General features: G+C 37.7%; 1 protein-coding gene across 1 annotated transcript; it reads left to right on the forward strand.

The window, feature by feature from the left end:
- The first annotated feature begins 332 nt into the window (after positions 1 to 332).
- Positions 333 to 20,253, forward strand: LOC130214468 (E3 ubiquitin-protein ligase TRIM39-like). Its single transcript, XM_056446186.1, has 6 exons — positions 333 to 851; positions 10,692 to 10,787; positions 13,877 to 14,107; positions 14,201 to 14,223; positions 17,087 to 17,205; positions 19,416 to 20,253. The coding sequence occupies exons 1-6, from the start codon at positions 459 to 461 to the stop codon at positions 19,931 to 19,933; spliced, it is 1,380 nt and encodes a 459-aa protein (XP_056302161.1). The 5' UTR covers positions 333 to 458; the 3' UTR covers positions 19,934 to 20,253.
- The last annotated feature ends 3,037 nt before the right edge of the window (positions 20,254 to 23,290 follow it).

Raw genomic sequence — 23,290 nt, forward strand, 5'->3', positions numbered from 1 at the left:
AAGGATGTCTCCCATCATTGACTATCATGATTTATTTAGCACGGTTTCTTTGTATATACAGTACTATCAGTGCTCTTTAGTTTTATTCCCAACAACGTACTAGCTGTTGTTGCCACTTGCACAGTGAATTAGTTAGCTAACAGTAAGAATTGTACTTTAAAATAAATTGAAATGATAAATCTGGCTTTAATGCACCGTGTGAGTCTTTGTGAAATGAATATGAAACAGGTTTAAGGTTATTGCATGTGTAGCAGGAAAAAAAGGCAATATAATAAAGGACTTTGAGCAGACACACCTGTTAATTTGAGCTATAGTTCATATTCAACCTGTAGCTCAGTTGACGACGCTGATCATCGGCAGATTTCTAGACTTTCTATTTATTTCTGCATCAGAAAATCACGTTCAGATCATTATAATCTAAATCTCTGAAGACGAACATCTGATATTCTACCCGCAAAATGGCGTCTTTAGCGGAAGATGATTTGATTTGTCCAGTGTGCCGTGACATTTTCATAGATCCCGTCATTCTGTCCTGCAGTCACAGCGTCTGTAAATATTGCCTTCAGAGGTTTTGGGAAAAACATGGATCGAAGGTATGTCCGGTTTGCAGAAGGAGAGCTTCAAAGGATGCTCCCTTAAATTTGGCGTTGAGAAACCTGTGCGAGGCCTACCAAGCGGAGAGAAGACAGAAAAGAGAAGACGGAATGGCAATGCTGTGCAGCGTCCACCATGAGAAACTCAAGCTCTTCTGTCTGGATGATCAACAGCCTATTTGTTTGGTCTGTCGAGATTCCAGAAAACACACCAACCACAGATTCTGCCCCATAGAGGAGGCTCTAAGCGACAACAGGGTAAGGTTATTCATTCATTAATATCAGCAGTTAGGCACAGATATGTTAAGCCATCGTTATATTTTAGTGATGGAATAAGGACCACATATACTGTATACAGAGGTCAACATTTGAACTGACATTGAATATTTGGATCAAATCATTTCATCAAAATTGTCTGAAAACTACTGAACGACACTCATTTGGAAAAACTTACTTCAAATGTTTGCTACTATATCAACTTATTCACCCTCCTGTGCAATTCTTCAAATATTTCCCCAGTGATGTTTGACAGATTCAGGAATTTTTCACAGTATTTCCTTTAATATTTTTTCTTCTGCGGAAAAAATTGTTGGTCCCACTTTATATTAAGTGTCCTTAACTAGTATGTACTTACATAGAAATTAATAATTTATTACAATGTACTTATTATGTAAATACATGTATTTATTGTGTACTTTTGCTTGATTAAATACCTGTATGTAATTAAATTCTGTAATTACATTTGTAAATACACTGTTGACCATCCCTTACACCTTAACCCACCCTTAAACCTACCCATACCAACAAACCATGTCCATAACCCGACCCCTATCCCAACTCAAGAGCACCACAAGTGTTCTCAAATACATTATGAACACAGTAAATACATTGTATTGTAAGGACCCATCTATTTTTCCTATGAGGGAACTAACAGCATGGGTGAAGGTTAAATGCATGTAAGCCTTTTAGCACATGTGAAAAGAAATATTTTTATTCATGAAAATTTATTTTAATTTGTTTCCAACTCCGAATTTTAATCTGACTCCAATTTATAATAATTTTAGATTTAGATTCATCTAATTCAAGCGGATTAGTTTATAGGTTGTGATTAGGTCTAATTTAGGTTGGTTAACCTAATAAATCCTTATTCTCAATTAATGGTTCATCATTTACCCGAAGTCGCTTAGAGTCAGTATGCTGGCCAGTTTCATCTGCTCACGGACACATCCTCGCCAGTTAGGATTCTTAGCAGATAAGCTAATTTTCTTTAAGCAATAATAGGCTTGCTCATACTTAAAGAAAGTTTGATTTAGCTTAGTCAGAGAATATAACTGAAAGCTACTTCCTTTAAGTAACAATAGGCTTGCTCATACTTAAAGAAAAGTTTGATTTAGTCCCTAGATTATATCATACTAAGTCAGTGATTGTCAGAAATCATCAGGTCTCTAATGCTGTGCCCATGCTCCATCCACTGAGCCTGGGTGTATGACTAATCCTGGTCGTAGGCTGCGGAAACATCAGCCTAAACAATCTACTAGATTTAAATGATTTCAGGAGATATTAGAGTTAAACAAGAAGTTTACATTTATTTGTCAGGCAAAGATTTTCCATTCCAATTCACATAATTAAACAAAATAACCCAATTCAGATTGTACAACACCAATTCCTCAAAGATACATTTAAGAGTTAGAGATTAATACCTGACCGTGTAGAAATACATTGCAGCATATAAGTCCTGACGCAGAGCTCAGAGACTCACAAACTGCAATGGGGTATTCTGCCTACAGAATCCCCCAGACACTTCTGCACCCTTTGCCTAAATACTCAAATCATCATAAATTCAAGACAATAAAAGCTTCACCAAGACTCTTGGCTGGTCATGAGTTGATGTAAAGACCATTTTCCTTGAAGTGGAGCATCTGGCTAAGATCTTATCAAAGTCAAAACCCAAATTAACTGATATAAGGGAGATTGTAAAATACTACAGTGAAATTAGGACCACTTTACCAATCACACAGAGACATTTTAAAATAACACCAAACATGAATATAATCCACAAGATACACCATATTAAAAACTTAAACATTCTGTGTGGAATGTGAGTGAGCTGCTCTGGTGGAGAAGGTAAAGTCCAGGGCAAAGAGGGGGGCTCAGGATGCATGATCGAGACAACCTGAACAACTGGTTTTCTAGCTGATCTTCTTCTCAGATTAGAAAGTTTATTGTTTTAGTGCTTGACCATTCTCGTGGTCTTGTCTCGTGTGGAGCTTCATTATCGTTTTCAGGGTTTAATATTATGGAGAGATATAGCCATCCTTACAGTATTTATTTTTTGATGCAAGTACATAGTAGTTAAGGACACTTAATATAAAGTGGAACCAAATTGTTTTAATTCGGCTAGAATAAAAGCAGTTTTTAATTGTTTTAAACCCATTTTAAGGTCGTTATTAGCCCCTTAAGCAATATTAGTTTTGGATTGTCTCCAGAATAAACCACTCTTATACAATGACTTGTCTAATTAACCTAACTTTAACCTAAATAATCTAGTTAAGCCTTTAAATGTCACTTTAAGCTGAATACTAGAAAATATCTAGTAAAATACTAGATGTGCTATCATCATGAGCATATTTTATTTATAGAGAATGCTCAGTAGACAAGGGTCATAACATTATCACAAGGGGTAATCCACTAGAGTAATCCAATAGTCAGGCAAAGGTCAGGGCAGGCGAAACAATCATAAAACAAAAGACACTGGCAAAGTCCTTCACAAATATACATTATACTGCAACCATGATGAGTGAATGTGGTGCTTAAATAGTGTGTGTAATCTGTGATGATGGCTTGGAGTGCGTGTGTGTTATGGCTCGTTTCCACTGACCGGTACGGTACGGTTTGGTTCGGGTCACCTTTATCAGGCTTGCGTTTCCACTAACAAGGGTACCCTTTTGGTGGGCGTGGTGTATGACAGAACGATTCAGTCGACGTCATTCTCGCTCGAGGAAATATCTACAATAAAGCTGTACGGGTCGCTCACATATCATATGAGAAGCACTTCTCACAAAACAGATGCTTCATACACATAAATACTTGTGTAGAAATGTTTATTACTAACTTTTCTATGAACATGAGTTGATTATAACTGCAGATCAATGACAGTGTGAAACAGCCTACTGTAACGTCTGTAATTATATTAAAGAGCCCCTATTATGGGTTTTTGAAAATGCCCTTCCATGTAGTGTGTAACACAGCTCTAAGTGAAGTGAAATATCCAGCTAAGGCTTAAATCTGTAAGTGTACAGTGTTTAAAACTATTGATTCACCTATAAAAGAGTCGACTCATAGTGCTTCAAACGAGTCGCCTTGATAACGAGTCATTAGGTGTTTCGCGATGACGCAGCCACGAAACACAAGCCTCGCCAGTAGTTACACGCGCAAACCAGGGAGATTTGAAACCTGCGGCCCCGCCCACTAACAGAAAAAACACTAGACACACACACACAGACGCCGCCGGTCGAATGAAGTCACGCTGTGCTCAGATGGATAATATTGACAGTCTCTACCCAAAGATGAGTTGTTAACCTGGTACAGTACACGCGGTTACTCTTTATATTCTCTTATCACATGTAAGCCACGTTAAAAACGCGACGCGTGCCGCTTTGTTTACGGATTTAACGTTAAAGGCTTTTGTGAGCTCGCGTTCCACTGCCGTTTGTCGTTGCTATGGCGATCGATCGTAAACTAGGAGACAGGAGACTTGTGTCACTTTCCCTAGTTCTTCTGAGGAGCGTTGTGTGTGTGTGTGTGTGTGTGTGAGAGAGAGAGAGAGAGAGACTCGCGTCGCTTTCCCTAGTTCTTCTGAGGAGCGTTGTGTGTGTGTGTGAGAGAGAGAGAGAGACTCACGTCGCTTTCCCTAGTTTTTCTGAGGAGCGTTGTGTGTGTGTGTGAGAGAGAGAGAGGGAGAGGGAGAGAGAGACAGAGAGAGAGACTCGCGTCGATCTCCCCAGTTCTTCTGAGGAGGGTTGTGTGTGTGTGTGTGAGAGAGAGAGAGGGAGAGGGAGAGAGAGAGAGAGACAGAGAGAGAGACTCGCGTCGATCTCCCCAGTTCTTCTGAGGAGGGTTGTGTGTGTGTGTGTGAGAGAGAGAGAGGGAGAGGGAGAGAGAGGGAGAGGGAGAGAGAGAGACTCGCGTCGATCTCCCCAGTTCTTCTGAGGAGGGTTGTGTGTGTGTGTGTGTGAAAAAAGCCTTACACTATGAAGCGCGTGTGCAATGTGACTACTTTTATATAGTTGATTACCAGCTGGGCATTTCACTCTGTCTCGTGCTGAAGCCTGTCACTGTCGACCAATCGCAGCAGGCTGTCATCGGTCCAATCAGCGCAGATTAGCTTCGCGCTGAGGAGGGGTTTGGGAACAAATGAATCGCTGAACGATTCATACGGGAGTCGCTGGAATAATTAGGTAAAAATAAATGCAGGTTATAAGACCATCAAAGTGTTTTATGACCTTGCATGCATATTAGACTGTTGTTGGAGACCCTTACAACCTAAATATGACCCTATTTCATGTATAATATGGGCTCTTTAAATAACTAAATAAATGAACATATATAAACACATACAGCCCCTTACAGTTTCCGAAATGTTACCAACTACAGAGGAAATACACACAGCAGACATTTCGCCCATATTTAGGTTCAAAACAATACAAAATATAGCCCAGTGAAAACCTCTCATCTGTGTCTGTAATCCTCAGCAGCACATGTTGCCTATGTTAGAGAGTAATTCCGTCAATCTGAGTTCATATTAGTCCAAAATGTGAAGATAATACATGGCATTTTGTTCATGTTTGCTGAAAAAATAATGTGCTCCTTTTTTCCGGCTTCTCCTTTGTTTCTTCACGCTTCACTCTCGCGTTTGTCAGTGTCTGACAGGATCGGGTTTTAAAAGCACGTCAATAATCAAGCGCAGGTTATTATCATCAGCTCAAGAAGTTTGTTATTTCAGATATAATGTTAGACGCACACGAGCGCTAGCAAGAAAGCGAAACCGCTCACGCCTCAGACTGCCTCGTAAAAAACTACTGGGCACAGGGTAAATCTGCTCTTCTTCTTGGCTTTGTGGCTGTTTATCAAGACGACGACAAGGTTTGTTTGACCATGGCTTGTTATTATATGTATAAATCATTCCGCTGTAATGTCTCGGCTCGTCGGCTGTGTATTTCAAACATGGCGGGTTTTTTGTTTTCATTCTGGCTTGTTGCGTAAGCGAATGACGTATCTCTGTAAACCAATAGCGTTCAGCTGCGCGTCTAGCTCTGCCTTTTGGTACCCTTTCTCGTGTTTGGTACCCTTTCGAAAGGGTGCCGAAAAAGTGGTAGGGTACGGTTCGGTTCGGTACGCTTTTTGACAGTGGAAACGGCTATAAAAGCGTACCAAACCAAACCGAACCGTACCGTACCACTCAGTGGAAACGGGCCATAAGAGTCCAGATTAGTAAACCGGTTCAGCTGTAAAATGCAAAGCATGGTGGGAAGTGTAGTCCAGGCTGGTGAAGTGTTCATATAACTGAAGTCCTTTTTGAGTCTAGTGGGTATTCCAGTGATAATATGGGACATATTAAAGAAATATATGATGGCTTATATGTAAAGCTGAAATTCAGTTCTTCTGAAAATATTTTTAAAGAGAAAAAAAAAAATGTAAACTTTTTTTTTTTATTTATTTATTCGACTTGTTTTGCATTTTTTGTTTGTAATAAAGAGAAATATAGTGTATATACACGCAGTACATGCCCGTAGCCAGGGGGGGTTCGGGTTGTTCGAGCGAACAACCCCCCACGGCCAAAAGGTCCAGAATTTGTCCTTTTAATTATTTTATTTAATTTAATATTATATCTTATATTTATATTTAATGTATATTGTAATAAAGTGTCATTTTAAATAACTCTGGCCAGTGATTCGAATCCCATGGAGCCTCAAAGCCACAATGTGATGTGAGTCACGTGACATAACCCACTGAGTGTTAACGTTTGAATCCTTGATGCGACATCCATACCGAGTAACGCCATGGGTCGAAAAGAGCAAGAGGGGCAGAAATGGCAGACAGCGCATCATTATCGCAAAATATTGAACATGTTTAAAAAGACTGCCAAAAAGGGTAAGGCAAAAGTTACTTACTTCCTAAGTAAAATATGCCCCTATCCATGAGGTTCTAGGCTAACTGGCCGCATTAGCTGGGGCGTCCTGTATAATCCTGTCACGTCTGTGTTTATGAGGCTGTTTGGTCACTTCATTTGTTTTATTCTAATCGGATATAAATCCGATCGCTCAAACCACTTCAGAAGGTGATCTGGGATGCATTCCAGATTAAGTTGGACAGGTATAATCATTCATAAATTAATATTGACTTTCATAAATTAAATTTGACTTTTGCATGCTAAAAGTACTTTAGTAAGAGACATTTTACTTGAATTGGGTCATTAAAATAACTCTACCAATATTATGATATAGGTAGCCTATACCTGCTGTAGTCAACCTATAACCTAAAACAATACCCATTCTTGTCTTAAGACATTTTTTATTAAGCAAATTTTCATGACAAAGTTCATGACATGTTAAATATATATTATATTCTGCTGGTTTTAAACATACAGAATAATAATAAATAGTTATGTAACAACCATAACATTAGCATTATGTCTACACCAAATGTTGACTAATGAAGGTGCATTTTCAACAACTATTTATTTTTTAGACTACTTTATTGTCAAACCATGTTGCATACAAATGCATTCAATAGACTTATATGACAGTGTATTGCTGTAGAAGACCAATAAAACACGAGACAGGTGTTTAGAAAGAGTATAGTTTATTTTGTTTGACCTGCAAACTTATTTAAACAAGATAAACTTTCAGAAAACAGCACGGAAACATTATAATGCGCGCGCTCGTGAATATAACCCGCGGTTGTCTTCAATCGTCCTTCTTTGCTCAACAACTCTGCTGAAAAACAAAGCAAAACATTACAACAGCCAGACATGGTTAAAACATTACAGTTACCATGGTTTCTATTTTAAACTATAGTAAACTAAAGTTTGAAACTATAGTTTAAAATAGACGATGAGTGGGCCTCGCTGCTCCCACCCACCATAACCCTCGCAGCGGGGTCCCACTACCGGCCTCCCGTGTTTCCCTGAGGGTCCTCACGGCTTGTATTGATCCCTGCCTAGGGCTCACAAGCCGCCTCGCCCCAGGGAGTGCACGAGCTGACCGGGCGCCAGTCCGTGCCAGTGTTCACTGGAATGTTGCTCGGCGGCACATTTCGAGCAACAAACACGTAATATTCTTCGCGATATTGCGTTTATGTACGCAAACCGCAAGGAACTACAGCACAGACGGGCCCGAGTGAAGCTTCACGAAGCGGACTTCGTGAGATTGGCGTGGCTCCACTCGTACCGTCAGGTATTGAACTCACCTTGGTCAAGTACAAACAGCAACACCGAGCGAACTGACAACACTGAGAGAGAACCGACCGAGCTTTATAGGAGTGCGGATGCAAATGTTTACAATGCGACGTCACTGCTGTGAGTCTCGTTGTCATGGTGAGCGCTGAAGAGAGCACATCTTATTGGAGGACACAGGCTCGGGAATCTCCGTCATGGCGAGTTGCGGTCGGCTGTGGACAAAAACTTTAAATATATTGTATATGTATATTTTTACATTGTTGGTGCTGTGTAATATTCTGGGATGCAGTAGAATATGGAGACAGATGAATATAATTAAAGACAGATGCGGGACATCAGAACAGAAAGTGAGCCCGGCTAGGACACGCTGCTCTGACCAGTCAATGACTCTGACAAACTCCTTCTTATTATCCAAGAACGCCATCTAGCGGTCACATAACCTATTAGCATGTTACTTGCTACTATCCACGGCCAAAAGGTCCAGCGTTTGTCCTTTTAATTATTTTATGTAATTAATATTAACATATTATATAATATATTTATTATATAATTAATATAATATATTTATATTCCCGTCACGTCTGTGTTTATGAGGCTGTTTGGTCACTTCATTCGTTTTATTCTGATCAGATATCCGATCGCTCAAACCACTTCAGAAGGTGATCTATGATGCATTCCAGATGAAACTGGACAGGTATAATCATTCATAAATTAATATAAATAAAATAATGACCTGGAGAAAGTCTGCCCTGCGCCTGAAACACATGTAGGTGCGCTTTTACAGCCACAATTCTATTAAAACATGTTTACTATAAGCATAAAACATGTGCTAACTTTTCAGGCCTTTAGCCAGGGGGGTTCGGAAGACCCACCACTCACTGACAAAGGACCAGAATTTGTCCTATACATGAGCTCATTAGTCTTATTTTGACTGCTATGCCATCATAAATAATGAAAATAATCCATCGAAAAAGGCTTTAAGACCAGACGGAATCCTCTGTCGGCTGTTGCTTCTGTGGGACTATAATCTGATGTAGGAGAAGTCTTCTTGCACTACTGTATTGTTTTTAAACAGAGAAAACATTTTACAGGTAACTTTCATTCTAAATTTAGGACCTTATTTCTGAAATAAAAATGAGCAATAAAAAGGTGTGAAGCTCCAGAAGTGGACCATATTAAATTAATATGAATATATTTTGGCTGTTGATATCCAGGAATTTTACAATTTACTTTTTTTAACTAAAGAGATTAGAAAAATTCTGCAGAATTAATTATTATTGTAGTATTATTATTATTATTATTATTAATATTATTATATTATATTATATTATATTATATTATATTATATTATATTTTATTATATTATATTATATTATATTATATTATTATTATTATATTATTATTATTATTATTATTAATATTATATTATTATTATTATATTATTATATTATATTATTTTTATTATTAATATTATTATTATTAACATATTATATTATTATTATTATATTATTATATTATGCTCTTTTTAAAAGAGGGCGGAGCTACAAAAGCCTGTGTGTCAGCATAGTGTCAGTTTGAAAACAGGACTAGCTGTGTTCTCAGTGCTGGTCAGGTCTGTATAGTGTCAGTGTGTGAGAATGCTTCTGTCCCGGGCTGGATTTAGGGATTTGGGGTCCTTAAGCAATTCGAGCCACAGGGCCCGGAAGTCCTACAGTAATATGCACACTTCGTATTTGTATTTAGTTATTTATTTAGCTGTCTGTTTCTAATATCACTCAGTTTTGCTTTCTACATTCTTATCTTAACCTAATCTCTAAATTTGTAAAGATTTGTTTGCTTTAAATGAATTCACTACTAATAATGAATACTGTTTGGTTTTTATACTGGATTATACCGGACTGTTTGGTTTTTCATCTGATTTAACTGCTGGACTGATCCATGATTGGGGATAGGGGGACACATTTGCACAGTGATACTAATTAAGGTAAATTTCTGTTTTTTTAGACACTTATCCCACAAAATATGATAGAGAATGACGTTATATACAATTTATATTAACTTTTAGGTATTTATTGTGGGTCCCCAGACTTCCTGGAGCCCTAAGCGACAGCATACCTCACTTATTGGTTAGATCCACCCCTGCCTCTGTCAGTCTATGGAGAATCCTGTGGCTGTTCATTTGTGCTTTATCTAAAACTCCACATCTATAATCCTCTTAGTCCATGCTGACAATATCTTCAGCAGCTCAAACACTCTAATGGCTAATGGACAACCGGCTGCTTCTCACTCAGGGCTGCTGTTTATGCTAATGAGGGAGAGATGGGCACTAGTGGGCGGAGTTTTCCCCCTCTGATGACACGTACGAAGGGAAAATGTCAATCAAAGTGTTTCTGCAGACTGTTTTTATCAGGTCTGATTAGACAAACACAATTAATTCATGTTTAGCATTAGAAGCTTCACACACTGCTGACACACAACTGTGTTTAAAGCCCTTATATAAGTGATTTTTGCATAATTAAATTAAATTAAATGACATTGAACCATATAGTGCTGGTTTGAATTTAAGCCCCACACGAATCCCTTTTCCCCCATCTCCCCTATATGCTAGAATAAGTGTGACACATTACGTCAATGTTTTGCAGGAGAAGCTCAAGGTTTTCCTGATACACTTACACGAGAAGCTGGTGCGATTTGAGGATTTGAAAAAGAATTTGGAGCAATCAGCTGGACATGTTAAGGTTTGTAGTTTTGTTCCTTTCTTTTCATCATTTCCATTAATGATGTATACAGTATATGCAGTACATGAAGAAATCCAGATGCAAAAAGGTCGCTGGTTCGAGTCTTTGCTGGGCTACTTCTGTGTGGAGTTTGCATGTTCTCCCCGTGTCCAAAAACACATGCGCTATAGGGGAATTGATGAACTAAACTGAACATAGTGTGTGTGTGTGTGTGAATGTGAGAGTGTATGGGTGTTTCCCAGCACTGGGTTGTGACTGAAAGGGCATCCGCTGCGTAAAACATATGCTGGAATAGTTGGCGGTTCATTCCGCTGTGGCGACCTCTGGAGTTGAGAGTAAGCCGAAGGAAAATGAATGAATGTTAGAGTGGACTCTTGTAAATATGTCCACAACTGAGATATGATCAAGAACTGCAAGATCTGTGTATTCTGCATATTTCATATGTTTATGCAATATATAACTCATATATATTGTATATTCTGACATTGATTCAGCAGTGAATTAGTAGATCGATATGGCTTTTTTCTATAAAGTTCAATCAGCATTACTAGAGATTGATTTTCGTAACAGATCTTGAACCCATTGGACATCCTGATGGACAGACATTAAGGCCTCCATCATACACCCCCCAGCGCAGTGTTTGATTCGATTTGTTGCTATTTTCAGAGCAGCCCAATCCTAATTTTCCCGTTTTGCGCCACGTTGTTTAAATTGCAAATCTATTTGCATCACTCTGTGGACTCATGTGTGTGCTGGTCTATAAAGGAGGTGTGTTAAGGCGCATTGTTGGTGTGTTGCTATAATGAGGAACTGAAATAGGCCACACCATTAACCAACTAAAAGCTGCTCTAAAGTCCAGCAGAGCGTGTTAGTTATGCGCCTATGCAGGTCCAAACGCCTACACATTGATTAATACACACAGGATGTACAACAACACACAAATATCTTTACAGATGAAACAATTAAAGGATTAAAATGATACAACAATTATTATTTAATATAAAAGCCACTACCTCCATGCCTTCTTCACCTCGGCAGGCTTTTTCAGTTTATTCATGATAATCTGCATCTGTATAATGTGATTATTATCAGCAGTATTATTGATTATCTGCAGATTTATATTTGTTTTAATAAACACAAGTGTAGATTTGTCCACCTGTGGGGATTTGGAAACGTCTGCATCACCATATGGGGCATCAGAACAGGACGTGTGTTTGGATATAACTAGGCCCACACGGAATCTGCACACACAGAAATCCGCAGATTTTTAGCCCATCATTGAGTCTATTTATTTACTTGTGTAAATGTGTGTACATTTATATTTATTCAGTTTTTAAATTAATTACAGTGATAATATTGACTAATATGAAAATGTTCATCTGATTTATGAAGAATGCAGTGTGTACAGTCATGTTTCCTGTCTTTTAGTAGAGATATTATATGCGAGACTTGCTTTGTTTACCAAGTGGATCTAATTGGATTTCCTCTGTAAACATTAAATACAAGTTCAAAAGATATTATTTTTTATTTCATATATTAAGGTTTTAGTTATGATACGAAATCTGCAGATTTTTACAAAATTCTCTGCAGAAATAGCATAAATGTGCGCAGATTCTGCCTGGCCCTAGTTATAACTCAGTGTTTTGACCACACTTCATTATTATTGTTCATTTATTCCTTTGCTGGAGATTAGAACTGAATTTAGAAATAGTTTAGACACAAATCTTTGAGCTTAACAAAGGAAATTAAATATGTGGGCTAATGGATGTGTTCAGTGGAGTGAGTTTCCACCGTTTCCTCACTCCACCAAAGTAAAGGAGTAAAGAGTAAAGAGAAAGTAAAGAGGCTGAATGGAGGAGGCTCGTTCTTTATCCTCGCGCTGCAGATGCTCTGTTGAACTGTTTTCTCATTAGTGAAGCGTTCAGTTTTTACACTCACAAAATCCGCCATACTGTTGTAATCAGAATTATTAAACCCCCTTTTATTTATTTATTTTTTTTAACCATTTCCCAAATGATGTTTAACAGAGCAAGGAAATTTTCACAGTATGTCTGATAATATTTTTTCTTCTGGAGAAAGTCTTATTTGTTTTATTTCGGCTAGAATAAAAGCAGTTTTTCATTTTTTAAAAACCATTTTAAGCTCAATATTATTAACCCCTTTAAGCTATATTTATTTTCAATAGTCTACAGAACAAACCATCATTATACAATAACTTGCCTAATTCCCCTAACCTGCCTAGTTAACCTAATTAACCTAGTTAAGCCTTTAAATGTCACTTTAAGCTGTATAGAAGTGTCTTGAAGAATATCTAGTCTAATATTATTTACTGTCATCATGACAAAGAGAAAATAAATCAGTTATTAGAGATGAGTTATTAAAACTATTATGATTACAAATGTGTTGAAGAAATCTGCTCTCTGTTAAACAGAAATCGAGGGAAAAAATAAACAGGGGGGCTCATAATTCAGAGAAATAATTCTGATTTCAACTGTAAATAGCAGATGCGCCATGGTGAGACACAACTGACTCTTAAAGGGAATGAGAGATGAGACTGTGATTGGTTTAATGCACATTATGCTCAAAACACACGGATTTAACCGTCCTTAAAATAGCAAAAGTGGGTTCGGACATGGACTTAACGCTTTTGCGCCATGAGCTTTAGACTCTGCACCTAGATCATTAAAATAGAGCCCTAAAGCTTGCCATGTTACTAGAGATTTTAAAATTGAACTAGCCAGTGGAATTCCTCTTTTTGTACACACAGTCTATGAAATATTGGCAAACATCAATAAATCTGAATGAAAACATTGTAAATGTGGCTCGTGTCTGGAGTGAATTGTTGCCATGCTGCTTTTCAGTGGAGTGGATTTTCTTTCGAATTACAGCATGCCGAGCCGTACCGCCATTTGATATGATGACGATCACCCACTCTGGCTGCAGGCTTTAAATTAGATGAAATGCTCAGGAACTATAAAAAACATGGGCTTGACGTGTGATGTTCATTGTAATGGGCACAGTACACAATAACTCAGGTTACTTGTAATGCGTCCCCCAGAACACTGCTCATTAAAAGTCTTGTGTTTCAGACTCAGGTGCAGCAGACAATGAGCCAGATTACACTGGAGTTTAAGAAACTTCACAAGATTCTACGTGATGAAGAAGAGGCCTGTTTAACAGCGCTGAGAGAGGAGGAGGAGCAGAAGAGTCTGAAGATAAAGCAGAAGATGGAGGAGACCAGCAAAGAGATGTTATCTCTCACACAGACCCTCAGCAACATAGAGGAGCAGATGAAAGCTGACGATGAGCCTTTCCTGCAGGTGCTAATGACTTTTCAGGATTCTTTATCCTCTATTTTTTAATTAGTATAATTTTCAGAGGTTAATTGCTTTTTCTTCTTCTTTTCTTTTCAGAACATAAAGACCACACTGCTAAGGTGTGTATTGTGTTTCCTGTTTCTTTGAATTCAGTGGTTTTGCAGTCGCACTTTATTTTAGTGTGCAATTATTTTCGTAAAATTCACGCTATTGATGAATAATTAACTGTGACTTTTAGCTCAATAATCTACTAATTAGCTGCTTATTAATAGTTAGTAAGGTAGTAGAATTTAGGTATTGAGATTAGGGATGTATGATCAGATCAAACTTTATAAGTGCTAAAGCTCATATCTTAAAGGTGTTGTATGCGAGTCTTCTAAAGCATTAAAAACAGCATGAAATATTTGCAGATATTCAGAAACATGCTCAGTGAACATTCTTGTTTATCTGTAAAACAATGCTGAAGTCAGATATTCTGCTTTGAACATGTGCGTTACGTGGCGGAACAGCTGTCTTTGTTTTGGTCATTTAACCCGTCCAATGCCAGTTTAGCCAATTATATTTCAGCACCCTGGGTTGCCAAATGGTGGAAAACTGCATATTTTACTTAGTCAGGAAGGCTCTCAAAGCATGTGTCTGCGACTGAAATGCGACCTCTGGTGGACAGTAGCAGACTCTGATATGAGACAGATTCAGAGTTCCACATGAGGAGGTTATTAATTAGCAAATAATATAAATATAATAAGCGTAAACATTAGGTTAGCAGATTACATTGTAAGCCTGTGTCCTAACAACACGCTACATGACGAGATGCACAGTGATAAGCAATTCAGCTGTTTGCACTAGACGAAACACGACAGAAATGTAAATACAGCCATTCAGAAGCACAGAATAGTCAGTCTCTTCACTCTTGTGTATTACTCGACAGAAATATAAATACAGCCAAAGCACAGAATAGTGCACTCACTGCACTCCAGCACAATGGTAAGGTTTATAATCTGATTAATACAAATTAAACCTCTTTAACATGATTGAATGTAGATGCTGAATCACTGATATGTGTTGGTATACACTGAGTCTCAGTTCTGAAGTTCAATTTCAGACGGTTTATTTTATTGTCCAGATCTGAGCTGAACTATCTGCTGCTGCTTTCAGTAGTTTGGCAATAAATGTCATGTAAAATGGCTTTCAGACTCACATTATGAGCATTTAACACTGAATAAAGCACATGAGCTGTACCTGAGCTGATCATTTATCCTGTTGTTCACCTGTGATAAATACAAGCCGTTTCTAATATATAAATTTCAGGTGTTGGTTAGGACAAAAACTGCTTTTATATGGAAAATAATCCTTCTATCGTGTGCTGTTGCTTTTATTTAGAGCACGACTGAAATCAGCATTTGTTAATGTCGTCAATCTGGCAACCTGCTCTTGCTTGTGTTTTGATCCAGGGGTGCAATAATAGTTGAACCAGTGGGTGTCAAACGTACATACTGCACCTTTATTAATAGGCAGGTAATAGGGAAGGTAGTTTTTTGAAGTAACTCACCAGATACCGATCACATAGAATAACTTGTAAATACCTTTTATTTAACAGGGATTGGTTGTACAGTTGAAGTCAGAATTATTAGCCCCCTTGAATTATGAACCCCCCTGTTTATTTTTTCCCAAATTTCTGTTTATTGTAGTAAAGGTTTCTTCAACACATTTCTGCACATAATAGTTTTATTAACTCATCTCTAATAACTGATTTATTTTCTCTTTGTCATGATGACAGTAAATAATATTAGACTAGATATTCTTCAAGACACTTCTATACAGCTTAAAGTGACATTTAAAGGCTTAACTAGGTTAATTAGGTTAACTAGGCAGGTTAGGGTAATTAGGCAAGTTATTGTATAACGATGATTTGCTCTGTAGACTATCGAAAAATATACAGCTTAAAGGGGCTAATAATATTGACCTATTGAAAATTAAAAACTGCTTTACTCTAGTCAAAATAAAACAAATAAGACTTTCTCCAGAAGAAAAAATATTATCAGACATACTGTGAAAATTGCTCTGTTAAACATCATTTGGGAAATATTGAAAAATGAAAAACAAATTCAAAGGGGGGCTAATAATTCTGACTTCAGCTGTAGTTAGATAAGGATTAATTCTGTAACTGTGTACTTTACAAGTAAATTACTGTAAATGCAGAGATCAATTTTAAAAATCAAAACAATTTCAGTTTTCTATTTATGGTGATTAACCTGAAAGCTGAATGTTTTTCGGTGTAATTTCGCAGTATTTATTAATTTTTCCACAGTTTTAATGCAAATTATCAACAGCAATAAACTGTAGTTTAATTAATTTTGACCGTAAAGTCTGTTCTGTATTTTTCCAGTTTTTTTTGTCATTTTCCGTAATTTAATGGAATATCTCAAGTTTTTTTTTTCTTCACTTTGGTCAATTGGTAAATTTTTTTTCTTGCCGCTGTCGCCACTTGCTTGGTTTGGGGACTTGTGGAGCTCCGCATAATTTGTTCTTCATTTTAAACCACACTGAACTGAGCTAAACTGAACTTCAGCTCTGAAAACTGGACTGACAGTTTAAATCTAAACTAAACTAAACTAAAACTTCTGTGTGAAGCTGCTTTAACACAATCTACATTGTAAAAGCGCTAGAGAAATAAAGATGAATTGAATGGAATGGAATATCTCTGGAAGCCCTGCTGCCAGTTTTTGACCATTTTTTATTTATTTATTTATCTATTTATCTATCTATCTATTTATTTATTTATTTATTTATTTATTTTAACTGTACTTTGATTGACTGGTGATCTGACCAATCATAATGCTGATCTAAAATGCCCCCTCCCCCACCCGGCACACACACACTCAATCTGACCAACATTCAAACCCAACTGTAGATTTAACATTGTTGTTTTCGAGTTTAAAAATATTGCATGAGCTTAATGAAACTTCTTGAATGTTTCTACAGTGCTCAGGGTCTCCTGTCAGATTCGGAGAAGAATTCAGATACGCTGATTAATGTTCCTAAACACCTGAGCAACCTGAAGTTCACAGTGCTGCAGAGGATGCAGGAGTGTGTTGAATACGGTAAGTATATCAGAATGATTTTCTCTCCCATTTACTATTAATGTAGAGTTGAAGTCAAAATTATTCTGAGATTAAATTATTTTTCTGAGAAAATGTTGTTTAACAGAGAGAAGATTGTTTTCAACACGTTTTTAAACACAATCCTTTAATAACTCAGTTCAATTCACCTTTATTTGTATAGCACTTATACAATGTAGATTGTGTCAAAGCAGCTTCACATAAAAGGTCACAGTAAATAGGAACAGTGTAGTTCAGTTTGTAGTGTTTAAGTTCAGTTCAGCTGAGCTCAGTTCAGTTTGGTTTAATAATCACTACTGAGAGTCCAAACACTGAAGAGCAAATCCAACGATGCGCAGCTCTACAGATCCTGAACCATGCAAGCCAGTGGCGACAGCGAAGAGGGAAAAAAACTTCACTAAATGGCGGAAGTGAAGAAAAAAACCTTGAGAGAAACCAGGCTCAGTTGGGCACGACCATTTTAATTTCTCCGCTGGCCAAACGTCTTGTGCAGAGCTGCAGTCTCAGTGGCGGAGGCTGGAAGCTGGCCTCAGCGAAGACTCGTCTGTCTCTGGAGCGTCATAGGAAACAGTCTCTTGTTCTCCACTCTTCCATGACCATCACAGTAGCTGCTCAGGATACGGCCCGGTCCAGGATATGGAAACCTTGAGATCATCTAGTCGTTGGTCTTGGATCGAATCAGTGACTCTGCATAGTCTGAGGGCCTCTGGAAGAGTATCCCCAGGTGGAAATGGAGAATAAAGAGAATAATTAGCGTAGCTGCTGTTCATAGTGTATATAAACAAGATGCAGAAACCTGTGTGGAAGCCCCCTAAGTGGTTCACTGAGTGTATGCTTTACTGAACAGATAGGTCTTTAATCTAGTTTTGAATTGGGAGAGTGTGTCTGAGCCTCGGACGTTATCAGGAAGGCTATTCCAGAGTTTAGGAGCCATAAATGAGAAGGCTCGACCTCCTTTACTCGACTTTGCTATTCTAGGTACTACCAGAAGCCCTAAGTTTTGAGACCTTAAAGAGCGAGTTGGATTGTAGCGAGACAGAAGATTGGTTAGATAAACAGGAGCTAGATTATTTAAAGCTTTATATGTAAGAAGCAATATTTTTAATTCAATACGAAACTTAACAGGCAGCCAGTGTAAGGAGGATAAAATTGGGGTGATGTGATCAAATTTTCTAGACCTGGTAAGAACTCTGGCAGCTGCATTTTGTACTAATTGAAGTTTGTTAATAGAGGATGCTGGGCAGCCAGCAAACAGTGCATTACAGTAGTCCAGCCTAGAAGTCAATCAGTCTCATGCTCTCCACTCCTCCATGACCACCACAGCAGCTGTTCAGGATACGGCCTGGTCCAGGATTATGGAAACCTTGGGATCATCTCGTCGCTGGTCTTGGATCGAATCAGTGGCGCGGCATAGTCTGAGGGCCTCGGGAAGAGTATCCCCAGGTGGAAATGGAGAATAAAGAAAATAATTAGCGTAGCTGCTGTTCAGTGTATATAAACAAGGTGCAGAAACCTGCGTGGAGCACATTCATGTATCATACAGCTAAGTGATGCCCTGAGTGTATGCTTTACTAAACAGATAGGTTTTTAATCTTGAACTGTGAGAGTGTGTCTGAGCCTCGGACATTATCAGGAAGGCTATTCCAGAGTAAAATAAGAAAAATACTGGAGGCTTACTTTTTTCCCTAAACATAAACATAGTCAAAAGTAATCAAATAGGCAGGCCACCCCTACAAGCTCAAACTCTCAAAAATAAGTTAAACATATGAACATTGGTAACAAGTTTGAATGTTGGTCGTCGGCCGGAGGGGTACAGGAAATCCTGGAGCTCAAATAAATCGCAGAAATCGCAGCACAAATGAGCTCGCCGAACCCTGCCGGAAGCTCCTCTTTATACAGGCCTCCGAGACCAGCAGCCAATCAGAAGATGAATCACGGCAAAATGGGAGCCTATGGGATAACAGAAAAAACTGCAAGAAGGCGGGACATAGAAAAAGACCTGCAATACGCAATAATAAATAAATAAATAATCTTCAGTCGTAACATATATCATATATGCGTGTGTATAATTTGGGGGGGGGGATATACAGGAGTGCTAATAATTCAGGAAGTCAAATAATTCTGACTTCACCTGTAAATGTGTGCAATTTGGGACACACTTTCTGTCTCACTCCTGTGTTTTCTCTGTTCAGCTCCAGTGACCCTGGACCCCAACACCGCTCACTGTAAACTCCTGGTGTCTGATAATCTGACCAGTGTGCAGTTTAGCGACGAGAGACATCTGCTTCCCGATAATCTGGAGAGGTTTGATTGTCGGGAGTGTGTTCTGGGCTCGGAGGGCTTTGAATCGGGAACTCACCGCTGGGATGTTGAGGTTGGAGACAACACAAACTGGTCTTTTGGGGTGATGACAGAATCTGCTGAAAGGAAGGATGACATTTTGACTAGGAAAGGCCTCTGGGTTCTTGGCTATACCTCTGGTGAATATTACGCGTTCACCACACCTAAACAATCACCTCCTCTCTCAATGAAGAAGAAACTGCAGAGAGTCAGAGTTCAGATCAACTGTGAAGAAGGGAAACTGTCGTTCTCTGATCCTCTCACTGACACACATATATACACTTTTACACAGAAGTTTAGGGAGAAAGTTTACCCATGGTTTGGTGTTTGCTGTAGCGTTTGTCCTGTGTCAATCTTACCAGTAACATGAAAAGTTATGTAAGAGAATTAATATTGCCAGTGGTGAACGGTTGTGTGTAACAACCAGGGGCGTCGCTAGATCCAATTTACTGGGGCACGTGCCCTAGTAAAAACACCCCAGTGCCCCAGTAAATGCTTTGAGATATGATTTACTTCAAATGAATAGTGTATTTATTAGGAGTGGTTATCCCAGAATAAAGACGTTATTCTTTATGTGCAACTGAACCAACGCTGGTTAAAGCAATGTAGTGTAATCAAAAAGCAAACTGACGCATCTCTGCATGTGTGCAGAAAACCATCTGCGTGCCTCACACACTGTTCCTGCTAGACCCTGACGTGCTGCTCTTCTCCCGGTGTGAGTCCCGGTTGTTTACATGCACGGTGAAAAATGTACTTGCTGCTCTTGCGCCGTTCATGCGTTGTGAAACAGGTGAAAGTTTAAATAATGTGACGGTGATCTTACTAAGCATGCCAACTGATTTTTTTTTGTATGAAGTAAAAAGGAGGGATGAGGAGTCGGGGTGGTAAGACTTAATAAACCCAATTCTCAACCCAATTCTCTGCCATGTGTCAAGTCTAAGACAACAGATAACTCTATAAAACATCTTATTTGTATTCAATAGAATTGCCCATAGAATTTCACTCAAATCAAATTAATATTGATGTAAAAGATTTCTTAAATGATCTCAGCATATCAGTCCAGTTGTGTCTTCACGTTGTTTTCCAGTTACATTTAGTATTAATTTCTTGTATTTATTTAGAATTACAATTGTATAATAACAAAAACACTTTTATTTATTTATAATGTTTTTTGTGTGTGTATATATATATATATATATATATATATATAAATAAATTTTTTATTTATTTTTTATTTTTTTTATTTTATTTATTTATTTATTTTTTTAGGAAAGGGGGCGTGCCCCAGGAGATCTAGCAAAGCCCCTGGTAACAGCAGACATGTTTTATTTACAAATTTGGGGAAAACTGTAGTGATATTTTCTAAGTGCCTGTAAATATCTTTAGCGATGTGAGAGCATTTCCATTACCCATTGTTATGCAACTAAAGTTTCGCCTTGTGTTAGAAGTCATTTCGAAAATCTGTGATTGATATTATATTTACTCATATTTTCACATTCTTTACTCATATTCAGAACGTCCAGATGAATGCATCACAAATGTGTGAATATATGAAGAGTTCAGATGCAAAACCCTCTAAACCCATCAGACCTTATTTTTTGTAAATGAGCATTTTCTACCAGGCTCCTCTGATTTGGTTCAGAAGTTTTATTTTATAGATAATGAGTAGGTTATTAGCTAGTAAATAAAATAACTTTTTTTAAAAATGTAATTTTAGACAATTCTTTGGTTTTTAACAAATTAGAGATTCTTTTGCATCAAAACCAGCTAAATCCACTTGTGCTTTTTTTTGCAAAAACCTCTAAATCCACCTATTGGGACAATTAGCTGAAAAATCACTAAAGATACAATTACAAATTATTTTATAAAACATAAAACACATTACACAAACCACCTGAAATTAAAAATAGATAAATCTGTCAAGTAAGTGGTTCATTCCGCTGTGTTAACCCCTGATAAACCAGGGACTAAGCCGAAGGAAAATGAATGAATGAAATCTGTCAAGTAAGTGCATTCATCAATAACATTTAAACTTACATTAATTAAATCTTAACAATCTATTGTCATTTCTGATAATTGGGATTTAGATTTAATGTAAATAGAGCAATGTGAACAATTGTAAATATTGTAAACCAAGCTTGTTACATTTAAATAATGCGTAGAAATGTTGTGAAACATCAATATGTGTGCATTGTCCATTAATATAAAAAGCTTATCAGACGTAAAGGTAATATAAATAATAAATAGTTTTATACATTATATTTATCTTTTAAAAATAGCTTAAATTAGCAAATAAAACACAACGTAGACACTTTTAGTAGCTGTCATTCATTCATTCATTCATTCATTCTCACCATACTCAAGGTCTTAATCTCTTTTTAGTCTCTTGTTTATCCTCATGGCATCCAAGTAGAATAGAAGAACAGCATCCTAACTTCGTCTTTCGTGAAATGAAGTTGCTGTTTAATTTATAGTAAATCAGACTCCTTCAAAGTAGCGTCGCTGCTCAAAAAAACATTATGAATGAATGCTACACTTCCGACTGTACAGTGTGTTTTCTTTTCTTATAATGCACTGAGTTTTGAGGTAAGGGACGTTTTCATTTGCCATTCACTGACTGTCAGGCAGGCTCATGCAGTTCATCTGCGTCTTTTAAAATTGAAATCGAAAGCGGAATAAAACAATCTCCTCATAAAAACCGGCGTATCAGCGCACTGCTACATTGAAAACATGATTAGATTCGCGCCTTCTGATTGGTTCTCGGGATATAGTGGCTTTTGCTGTCAAAGGCAAGTGTTATTTCTGAATGTGCTGATGCTGCGATTGAGATGATTAGAAACAAATCTATTTGTTGATGGTGTACTATGTGTCTAAAGCATTCGCTCAATGTCATTAGCTTAATTTTGGCGGAAGTGGCGGTTAGCGGCTTTTGCATCTGAACTCTTCATATATATATATATATATGTGTGTGTATGTGTGTATATATATATGTGTGTGTATGTGTATGTATATGTATATATGTACATACACACAACAGTTCTGTCTGGTTCTTGAATCTGATTGGCTGATAACTGTGCGATATTCTGCAATAACAGCACTCATCCAGCCTCTTAACCCTTCACCCTTGTGTATTACTCTGCCCACATACAGCAACAAGCAGAGGACACTCTACATTTTGACATATTGCAGCTGTTGGACAGCATAATGTTCTTTTGAGGCTTTTTAATGTGAGAATGTAGTTATTTAGATTGCAGCTATGCAGTTTATTTATAAGGATAGTGTCTATTTTAAATATTTATCGTTTCTGAGGGACAGTGTGTTGGCGGCAATTTGCCTGATTTTGAGCAAAGATGATTGACGCTGTTCATCCACAAGATGGCGACAGAGACTGCATAAGCCCTAAGAGAAGAACAGCGTAATTTCAAACTAGAGCTGATCAAATCATTATTAAAAAGGTTAATTACTTTTTAAGTCGATCTCTTTCTTGTGTATGTTGTAGTGCTGTATTTATACCATAGTAATATTGTGATCTCCAGACTGCAACAGAAAAATACTGGGAAATCTCTGTAGACTGATGGCATTTCATGCTGTTCAGCCTCATGATCTTAAAATGTGAGCAAAACAACCAGGTTCCTGGAGGACCACCAGCTCTGCACATTTTCCAGATCTCCTTAACCAAAACTACCTGACTCAGATTATCTGCTCATTAGCAGAGACTGAAAGAGCT

Source organism: Danio aesculapii, chromosome 21, assembly GCF_903798145.1.
Source record: "Danio aesculapii chromosome 21, fDanAes4.1, whole genome shotgun sequence".
NCBI lineage: Eukaryota > Metazoa > Chordata > Actinopteri > Cypriniformes > Danionidae > Danio > Danio aesculapii.